This window comes from Haplochromis burtoni, unplaced genomic scaffold (assembly GCF_018398535.1).
Source record: "Haplochromis burtoni strain Fernald_Lab_line unplaced genomic scaffold, NCSU_Asbu1 Contig_171, whole genome shotgun sequence".
Classification (NCBI taxonomy): Eukaryota; Metazoa; Chordata; class Actinopteri; order Cichliformes; family Cichlidae; genus Haplochromis; species Haplochromis burtoni.
In genome coordinates this window covers 277,068-288,061 of record NW_024582532.1, presented here as the reverse complement: position 1 = coordinate 288,061, position 10,994 = coordinate 277,068, and the positions used below count along the sequence as shown (strand labels likewise).

Sequence of the window (10,994 nt, the reverse complement as noted above, 5' to 3'; positions counted from 1 at the left end):
GCGGTTACCACAGATGGGTGTTCAGAGCTTAAACGAACCTGTCAAAGAAATAAGAAAAACATGTCTGGTCTCCCCCCTGTCGTACCTCTCCGAAGCCCTCCAGAGCTCGCAGTGCAAACAGCCAGTACGACTTTTGTCTTGGTGCATGTTCGTTGGTGTCAGCGTTGAGATTGGGGTTTGTACAGCTTAGTGATGGTGAGGTGGCAGGCCCGTGCTCTGAGGTGCACTACGCCAATATCTCCATGGAACTTACCGTCCCCGGGTAGTGACTCGTTGTCCAGGTAGCCGCCCTGGGGGGATCTGGCGTGCAGCGGTAGACCTGGCGAGAGAATTGGAGTCCCCCAGGCAGCGCAGATTTATACTAAGATGGATTGATTAAATAAATAAATTATTACTTGAACAAAAATCTTTGAAAGGTAAGAAAATAATAGGAAAACTCAAGATCTCAGAGAATAAAAATCCAAATTAGGGGTTTAATAAGTTGTGGTATGAGGAGTCCTGCGTCTGCTCCTATGGGTGATACAGGCCTCGCTCTGCCAGCGTGATCAGCCCTGAATGACTGCCAAAAATGTAACGAGAAGAAAAACCATTGGTACACTTTTTGGTTTAACCTTTTTACACCTACATCAAGAATGACTCCAGGTGCTTGTAGTTGCCAACGTAAAAAGCTTCTATAACAGCGGGCAGATTATTTTCTTTACATTTTCTCTGTGTGCATCTTTAGGGTGTGACGTACCCGGCGATGATGGCGATATGGGCTAGGTGGGCTCCTCCTCTGGAGCGCTCTCGCCTGATTGCCATGTCGGCATCTGGGGGCAGCTTTGGCGCCTTTGTGGCCCTGCCGCTCACTGGCTACATCTGCCAGATGCTGGGCTGGCCCACTGTCTTCTACATCTGTGGTGAGGGGAACACACACTGGTGCCACCACAAGCCATTTTTTTACTACATCTGAACAACAAAAAACTGTTTAGAGCAATTTGTGTATTATTGAGGCTACACAGAAGTCTTGTTTTAATGTACAGTGATGGCAGCCTATCATTTGAGCTTATTCCTCTTTGGTTTATGACAACAGTAACATTACTTTTCCTCTGACTTGGCCTTGAAGACAATCACTGTTTAGCTCTTTGCTTTCACTGCCAAATCTGCTGATTCTTTAAATCATTCACCTCCTCTTCCAGGCGGTGCTGGTTGCCTCTGGGCAGTCTTTTGGTTTATCTTTGTGTCAGATGACCCTCGCAACCATCGCCGAATCAGCAAAGAGGAGCAAGATTACATCATTAAAACCGTGGGACCACAGGTACGAGTGAAACATTAACAGATATTTATTTACATTGATCCTCATGTGTGTCTCTGTCAGGGGACCCTGTTATAATCTGACCAAGCAAATCCTTCATATCTTTTATACTCCTTATATTTATCTGGAGCTATTTGTGTAAATCTATTTTATACATAAAGTTTCAGACTCCATGTGACTGTTGTTTTTGTTTGTTTTGTTGGTCCTCATCTGCTTTTTAATTATTTTGTGCTCTATATAGGGTCCTTGCTTTGAGAAGCACTGCTCTGTGACCCTGTATAAGGAAACTCCTGCAGATTCACAGGCAACACATGACCTCAGTCCTGCCTTTTAGTTGTTAGATTAACTGGGCATCTTTAGTAAATACCAACAGCAGCTTTTTTTTAACCCCAAAAAGAGATTTGCAAACATTTGCAAATGTTTTTTTTGTTTGTTTTTTTTAAGTGGAAAAAAGTGGTAGTGTATATACAAATGACATTGCTGTTCAAAATTGTCCCTCACCTGCTCCTGTGTTGTGTATTCTTTTCTACCTGCAGTGAAGAGTGACTCATCACTTCCTTTATCTGACTTCCTGTTTCCATTTCTCTTACTGCTCTGCCTTTTCTTACTCTCTCTTCCCCGCAGCTGACCTTTTGTCTCAGTTGGTTTTATATCCAAATATATTTTCGATCCAAATATATTATAGTTTGATCTTCTTCAATAGGTTTCGTTTCAGTTTAGATTTTATTGTTTGAAAAGGTTTCGGAGGAGGGGGAGGGGGAATCGGACTGATGGACAAGTATTGTGGTAAACTTGGTTTTAAGGGCTTAACAAGTTCAGATTTGGTTTTAAAGTACAAACAACTGCAGACAAACCGTCACATAGACATTCAGGTGTTGGTGAAAAATAAATCCCTCTCAGCTCAGTTTGACCAAACTAATAAATATAGATTAAACTAATAAAGATTGAAATCAAAGACATTTTCTGCATATTTTCATGCTGTTTTGTACAGTTTTTGAGGGGGTGGTTTGGTTTTTTACCCCTCAGCCATAAAAGGCTCATGGAGTGTGGTCATCATTGTCCACGGACAGGTGACGTGGACACCCAAGTCTCCACGGGTGTATCTGCTAAGAATGTAGACCTCAAGGTTTGAGGTCAGAGGTCAGGTTTTCTGAAAATCGTCTTGAGTGTGATAATTCTAGAAGGAAGTCACCTAGGATTTTGAAATTGATAACATAAGTCTATCTTCTAGGAGGCTGAGGGGGACCACTATCTGTCACCAGTATGTCACTAGTTGTTTTTTTTTTTTACCTATAATAACTTAAAACAGAACATCCTTCTTAACCCTACAGGTGTTCTGTCTATGATTATGTTTTTATTACTGCAGAGTAGAGCCCAGCATTAGTTATTTTGGCAGATGATAAATGAAAATTGAAAAAGTAAGCAGAAACACTCTTCAGGCATGTTATGAGTGTTGATGTTGCATGGTTTGTCCACCAGAAGACACCCATTTGCAACAATGGGAACATCATAAATGCAGCCAGCTGATCCAACCTGAGCGTAAACAAGTAAATAAACTTCTGCTCAAATTTCGGGTAAATCTGTTTGTGTTTCATATGTCTGAAATGAAAAAGTATTGGCTGACATACTGGCTTTTAAATCGTCAAATATCTGCATCAGTATCGGTCTTAAAAACCCTATATCAGTCAGATTCTACTGCAAAGTTCTTAAATTGTATTATTTCAGTACATTGTTATGATTTTTCTCTAACCTGAACCGATGCTTAAGGGTACAGGTCATGGCTGGTCCTTGCCTTTGCTGCACATGGCGCTGTCTGTCCAACTGTGGGCCATCATCGTCACCCAGATGTGCTCGAACTGGGCCTACTACACCCTGCTCACATCCCTGCCCACCTACATGGATGTCATCCTGCACTTCGACCTGCAGTCGGTGAGATTTCCCTTCACTTGTTTCATGTTTACCGAAGCGCTTCAGATGTTTGAGATCAGAGTAGAGACACATGAGACTCACCCAAGTAAAACGTAATAAAACTATGATGTGAAATTTCAGTTTTAATGTTATGATAGATTACAGGAACTTTGTTTTATCTTTGACCTCTGCTTCTTTTTTCTCTTAATTGTAAAAAAAAATTGTAAAAAATAGAAGAATTGAAACAGTGTCGGGTAGTAAACGTGTAGCTTTATCCAAAAATGTGGAGATGTCAGAGAGGAAATCAAGTGAAAGTCCCAAAATCTGAAACTACAGCATCAGCTCTACACTTTCCTGATGTCAGTGTTTATATTTCTGTATTTTTGTCAGAAATCTGAAAGTCTGAACATCTGTCTGTGTGTCTGTATCAGAACGGCTTCCTGTCCTCTCTGCCGTACCTGGGCAGCTGGTTGATGGCGTGGCTGTCTGGAGTCATGGCGGACGCCCTCATCGAGCGGCGAGTGTTCAGCGTCACTGTCGTTCGCAAAATCTTCACGTTTGTAGGTAAATAAAGCTTTAGTGCTCATTTCATCTGTGTGCAGGCTTACATACATATAGGTGTTTGCATACTCAGAAGGTAAAGCAGGAAGTTAGTCTCTCAGGTTAAAGTCTTGACTTTTAAGAGAGTGTTACATCCACTTGTAAAGAATTGTGTGAATTTTCTGGCCCCGCCTGGTTAGAAAGGAGTCAGGATTCCTGCGCTGCTGGTTTAACCTTGATATGAAAACACTGTCACAAAAGGTTGTCTTCTGTCTTCATGCTGGATTCCTGCTATGATGACTCATGAAATCCTCCTAGAATGTAGGATGCAGCTGAATTCACAAAGAGCAGAAAGCCTTAGAGTCAGCAGCAGCAGCAGTCAGCTGATTTGGGAGTTATTTTGAGACTAATAAGTTTGCTGGATCTTAGTGTTCCTCTGCCAGCAAAATCCCACTTTAAGCCAAGGCATTGGAATTACAAACATCCAGAAAGAACGAGAAACACGGCACAAACTAAACTCGGCTCATTTGCAACACTTCGACAAATATTTTACTACAGAGATCATTTTATGTGACTCGTCTCTGGGTCCCTCCCCGAGATGAAAAACTGTGTTCATCAAAGCTTCGTCTGCAGTTTTTACATGTGACATAGGAACAGTTGCTGTTCAACACAAACAAATGCAGATTAAAGTTTGAGTGACTTAATGAAGCAACGCTGCCCCCGTGTGGTTTAGTTTGCATTTGTTGTTGTGAAGCGATAGTATGAGGCCTGCAGGACTCCAGGTGACTGTGATTATAATGTACTTGTTTTTTAATGCGTGTGTGTATGCTGTGGTTTTACTGGTCTGGGATGAATGTGGCCCATGCACTGAAGTGAATTTCCTCCCAGTAAAACCAACACTTCACTCAGAATTTGGACATGAGTAGATCAGATTCTCCCTTAAAGAGAGAAAGTGACCCGGTACTGTTTTATTTTTTTCCTGTTCCAACGGCCGTCTCTTCTCTCCGCAGGTCTGTTTCTGCCCTCGGTTTTCCTCGTGGCTGTGGTTTACGCCGGCTGCGACCACATCCTCATCGTCACCTTCCTCACACTGTCAATGACAACGGGAGGGTTCAGCGCCGCCGGAGTCTTCATCAACCAGATAGACATCGCTCCTCGGTGGGTGTCGTCGTCCAAACAGCTGATTAAGTTTTTACTGCTTAACAGTTTAAACCCCGAAAACGTGAAACACATAAAAGCTGCAAATCATTTAAGTGAACTATACATTGATAATCAGAGTCCACAGATCTAATGAAGACTTGGATAAATGAAATTGTGACAAACAAATACTTTGTTTCCTGCTCCTGCAGGTATGCAGGATTCCTGCTGGGAATCACCAACACCTTCGGGACTATCCCGGGGGTCGTGGCGCCGATCGTAACGGGATACTTTACTGAAGATGTGAGTATAAAGGCTAAATTCATCATCTCACCCTGACCTGTTTTGACCTGTGCCCTGAACTACAAAGCGAGGTCACTATACGGAGGACATATTTATGCTATCTGGATTCATTTATCCTAACTATGGCAATCAGGATAAACGAAGGTGGTTATCATCTCGCTAAACCCAGGGTTTATCAACCTAGCTATGAAAACATTCACATTAAAGGGTTGGCGTTGGCGGCATCTGACCAATCACAAACATGGACAGTGATAATTTTACAAATAAGGATAAAACTTTATTACAGAACATGAAGGAGTTAAACATGTAAAACAGACTTGCATCACTAAAACGGATGCAGACATATCAGCAAAGTATTAAAAGTACAATATGAATCTCTGTGCAATACTGTATTAATAAAGTTCAGGGAAAGCTGGCAAAAATGCAGACTCTGTGAGGTAACATATCGAGCAGTATCACAGCTCTTTCTCAGACTGTTAACACCTAGTGGTATAAACGTTCTGAGAGCAGTGAGTAAATACAAAAGCATAGACTTCTTACAAATTAATATAAAGTCCAAATTTACAAATAGTTGCCCTTTTTATCTGTCATATAGAATATAAAAAAATAAAATTGTTATGAAGTTTAAAACCAATACACAGAGCTGTTTTCTAAGGACTGGTTGATCTTTTTGTCTCAAACATAACCTGCTCCAGGTCTACAGCATAAAAATCATGTACCTCTGTGTGACTAAAAGCCCAGGTTTAATCATGAAGTTATCGAGATAAGCTCATAATCCTGCTTTAGTGCTCTGGTGGATGTTAGGAGGGTTAAAGTCGGGCTGATGTTGCTGGACGTTTGAGTTCTCAGGTGAATGGCTGCAGCGTACGTGTGAAAACAACAGAAATAGGAATGATAATAAAATCATATCTTCATATTTTTATTTCTTCAAGGTGGAAAATACACAGAAGGCATCATAAAATAGTTGAAAGCAGCAATGATTCACTGTCAGATTCACAGTGTTTAACATTCATCGTCCTCTCCTCTGGTTGGCAGCGCACTCTGGCCGGCTGGGCAAAAGTCTTCTGGGTTGCCGCTGGGATCAACGCGGGCGGTGCCGTCATTTACACGTTACTTGGCAGCGGCAAGCTCCAACCATGGGCCCTCACTGAGGAGGAGCGAGCTGAAGCTGAGAGGAAGAGGAACAGGTCCATCTCACATTAAAGCAGAAATATGCATCAGCAGCAGAGCCTTTACTCAGGCTTTAAAGACACATATACGATCAGCTAGTTTTACACAGTTTTCTGATTTTAGAGGAACGTGTCTGGAGGTTTAATCTGTAAATTCAGGTATAAATTAAGGGACTTCATGCAGTATTCACACTTCATGAACCAATAATGACTTCAGAGGTACAATATGCTCTTCTTGTTTACGAGGTGAGCTGATAGACTTATTTTTACGGTAATTCCAGCAACTATATTACAGCTTATGGAGCATTTAAAATTTCCTGTTAGACACATTTTTAACCCTTTAAATTCGCTGGGAGGTGAAATTTCAAGGGTTAGAATGTTATCACTACTTTTAAGAAAAGATTAGTTTTGGTGCAGATGACATATTCGAACACGTGCTGCCTTTTAATAATCAGGAAACACGTTTACTCTTGTTGATAAAGTTTTAATCGTTTGTATGCGAGTTTTGTTTAAAATTTTCCGGGTGATTTTGTTTCTTTGCACCTGTTTGATACTTCAGGTGAGACCAAAACATATCACTTTTTTTTAAAGTTATTTTGGTTTTTCTTTTAATTTTACCTTGAACAAGGTACAGTTTGGAACAAAATGCATATTTTGCACAACAGGAGGGTCACTCCACATAAAATATACATATCTGGGGGGAAAAAACCACCATCAGGTGATTTTTCTTTAAAGTAAAATAACTTTTATAAATTTAATGAAGCTTTGAATCTTCATGCTGTGAATATTTTCTGGGTTACAGGCCATCAGAGTACACAGGGATGTGTTAAAATTTTGGGCTACTTTTTAAGTCACTTAATTTTTTTCCAGCATTTTTTAGCCTTTTTAACCTACATACAGGATATATCCACATTTTTCAGGATCAGTGTCATGGGTTATATCATAGCTCAATAGGAAACAACAATTTAATATCTTTGATGTAGAGGAACAAGAATGATCACTGGATGTTTGACCTGTTTTCTTATAATTCAATGGAGATATCTGCATTTTGGGTATACTTTCAAGCACCATATGACCATGTTTTACGGGAGGCTGATCTAAACAAAGTATATTTCATGAAAGTTCTTATTTTTTCCCACATTTTGATACCAGCATCATCTTCTAGCTCAGATTTCTTCTGTGTTAAAAGAGAGAAACAACGTCTTGCTCTTTGTAGTTGTTTTGACATGCGCAAGTTTGGGTCCTGAAGAATGTTTTTAAAGGTAAAACTGAAAGCTTTGCCTCCAGCTCAGCTCTTTCTTCACCACAACAGTCATGTTCAAAGTCCATCTCACCAATCTGTCAGCCCACCTAACCCTCCACCGTCCCATCACTCATGGATAAAATCCTACCTCGCCTGGGGACTCCTCTCTCCTCCCACTCAGAGTTAAAGATCCTCCGTTTTCAAGCAGGGAACCACAGCCTCAAACTCTCATCCTGGTTATTTCACCTTTCCTGTTCAGTTTCTGTCAGTTTCCTTTGGGATGAGACGGCTTCAGACAGGAACATCGAGCTGCTGTGAAGCTGCCTTCAGTGCGGCTTCCTCGCCATCTCAAAATTATCCAAATCTTAACCCACCCTGTGTACATTGGGAGCCTGTAACTCAAAAAATACTCACAGTATTATAATAAAATTTTGCATGGTTTCATTAAAGATATGAAAGTTATTGGACATAAAAATCAGCTGATTTTGAGGGGCTCAGGTGGGAGACACTGACTGATTTTTCATGAAGTGATCCTCTTATTAGTTTGTCGCACAGCTTCGTCTTTGACTGCTTTGTTTGCAGTTTTCTGACCACTTCTACAGACTGTTTATTAGGACCAACAGAAGCACTTTTCAATGACATGAATACTCAGGATGTTTTATTCTGATAAGAGTGCCAAAGACACGTGAAACCTTACATTTTAGATTGGAGTTTCTTCACTTGTTTTTAAGACTTAAAGCACCTTCAGGTGCTAGCATTTGCAGTGTTTGTAATCATATGGGTTTGCTTCAACAGTAAGAAGCTTCCTTTTATAAACTACAGTGATTATTTTTTCTATATGATCTAGGAAATACCATCATGCAGTTTTTCAAAGAGCACTGTGATTGTAAAGATGTGATGATTTATTCACCTCCTCTGTGCTTTAAAAATGTGTGATGTCATGAAAATGTGTGCTTTTATTTTGAAAATAATTGTGTTTTTACTTGGATTACCTGAAAATTAAAGTGAGTGGCATGTAACCCTCGTAATGTCCTCCCATACTCCTTCTGTCCTCTGATTTGACTGTTATGTAAAACATATGGTATAAATTGTCAATCAGTTCTGTGTTACAACTTTAGGCTTACTTCGGTCCAGTGCATTACAACAAAATTTTCTCTTTATTTTGGAATTTAGGGCCTAATTTCCATAAACGTATATATCATGTTTTTGAGTGAAATTTAAATGAAACATTGAATTATTTTGACTATTTAAATTATCACAGAGTAGTATATATCAAAATTTAGTGAGGATGCTGTTTTTGAATCATTTGATAATCACACCTGTTGTCCTCTGGGGTCAAAATTTATCGTGTCTGGTTTGATTGTTACGAAAAGAATATAAAGTGGATACGTCATTCAATTCTGTTACACTTTCAATTACAGCTTCATTCAAACACATTAACACAATTTCTTTATTCCATTTGAAGCTCAAGGCCAATAAGACCTCATTCACCATACTGCTTTCAAACATCTTTGATCTTGGATCACTGATGTGTGGGGTCAAACAATGTTCATAACAACAATAAAACAGGCAGCACAATGAGGAGGCAGGGGTGCTACATTCAATTCAATTTTGTTTATAAAGCACCAAATCACAACAACAGTCACCTCAAGGCGCTTTATATTGTAAGGTAGACCTTACAATAATACATACAGAGAAAGTATGGTGGCTAATTTTTTTACCATGTTTACCACAGTGAACCTAAAAATCAAAGAAAGAAGAAGATAAGGCCAGACGGGTCCCTCTCCACTTGAAGAATGAGAGATAAACTCACCGGTGGTTCCCTTTAAGCAAGGTAAAAAAAAGAGGAAGACTGGGACCAGATTGAGAGGTTTTATACTGAATGGGAGGCAACCTGATTGACGTCACCCTCACAAGGAATCATATCAAGAATCCATGAGGTGCGGTGGTCATCCTTGGGCCCTCATTCTCTGGGGGTCTCTGGATGTCTGGGGCCCTCCATGCCCTTGTTAGCTGCTGCCTCTGAACATATCATGTGATGTTGGTACTGTATGCTGCACAGTAGGGGTGGGTTTAAATAATCATTGTTTTGATTAAAATAGATTTTAACTTCAATAACGTGGTATCAATTCATTAAATAAAAATATACATGAGACATCTTCAGTTTTATTCGCTTTGGTTAACTACTTTATATTAATGCACCTACATCTAAGAGGCTTTGGGTCATCTATTGTTGAGTGTTGCATTATTTTACAGTTAAAAGTTACAATATGACAGAGGCTATATGATAAAGAAACTTAAAGTAAAGAAACAATCTTTTTGAAATTAAAAAATAAAAACTATTTAAAAAATTAAAATCAGTAATAACTGTTTCTAAAGCTACATCTACAGGTATTATTATGTAAACATGTGTTTTCAGTGAGATCTGAATCTCTTTTTTTGAAAGAGACCTGTGTACAAATCCCCAAACAAAATAGATTACAGTCACTTTTTTATTTTTTTATTTTTTTTATATATATAAAGAGATATTTATATATTCACATGATTTTACAGTAAGCAGTAAATGCCCTCTGCACAGTCAGCTTTGCTGCACCCAGTTCGTCTCTACACCCACTAGATGGCACAAGAAAATACATTTAAGGTTTGTGTCAGTTTTTTCCTTTTTGCTTTCGCTCTCTATATATTTACATAACAAAATATATTTTGTTGGGTTGATATATCACAGCCTTGCATGTTATGCAGTAAGTTGAGTTTTGGTGTTAGCATTTATCAGAAAAGAAAAGAAACAAGTTAAGAAGTCTTTTCTTAACTAAAACAAACCAATTAAAACCAATTTTGAAAAAAAACAACTTTTAGTTGACTGAAATAAATGTTAAAACTAACAACACTGGAAATGTGCTTGGTTTTGTAATTTTTGCGAATTTGGTTTAAACTACACAACCTAAGAAGGCTTTGACGTATTTTATTACTGAGACATTTTATTGATACTGAGATAGGGTTTTCTACATTACTGGTTCATCAGTAATAAAACACTTTTTTATGCTATCTCTGTATCTTCGGGCTGCTGTTGGAGCTCCGTGTGTGTGTGTTTCAGAGGGTGTGCCGCTGGTTTCAGCGCTCCGTTGGAACTTGCATCAGACAGACCGGGAATGACCCGGATGTTAATGGTGGAGTCGGTGTGTCGTTAGTGTAACGGGAGTCATATTCGTGTACACACGTCCTCTTGCCGTCCTTTGCTATTTAACGGTTATTGATTCTAGAAAAACGTTTCTCTTTCTCGGTATTTAATACAGGATGGTTACTGCTTTTTACGTGTAATCGTGTTTGTTGTACTGACCTTGATTTACGAACAAAAGAATATCTGGCGCTAGCTTGCAAGCTAACACAATTTTTAGTAAAA

General features: G+C 39.3%; 1 protein-coding gene across 1 annotated transcript in view; it reads left to right on the top strand.

Moving 5' to 3' along the window:
• Window positions 1–8,626, top strand: part of si:ch1073-513e17.1 (sialin) — a gene marked incomplete in the record, with an annotated part of 15,938 nt that extends 7,312 nt beyond the window's left edge. Inside the window, 7 exon segments of the mRNA XM_042225432.1 lie at window positions 725–899; window positions 1,179–1,297; window positions 3,062–3,223; window positions 3,634–3,766; window positions 4,753–4,900; window positions 5,092–5,182; window positions 6,218–8,626. Coding sequence (XP_042081366.1) covers window positions 725–899; window positions 1,179–1,297; window positions 3,062–3,223; window positions 3,634–3,766; window positions 4,753–4,900; window positions 5,092–5,182; window positions 6,218–6,385 — 996 coding nt within the window.
• Window positions 8,627–10,994: the final 2,368 nt, after the last annotated feature.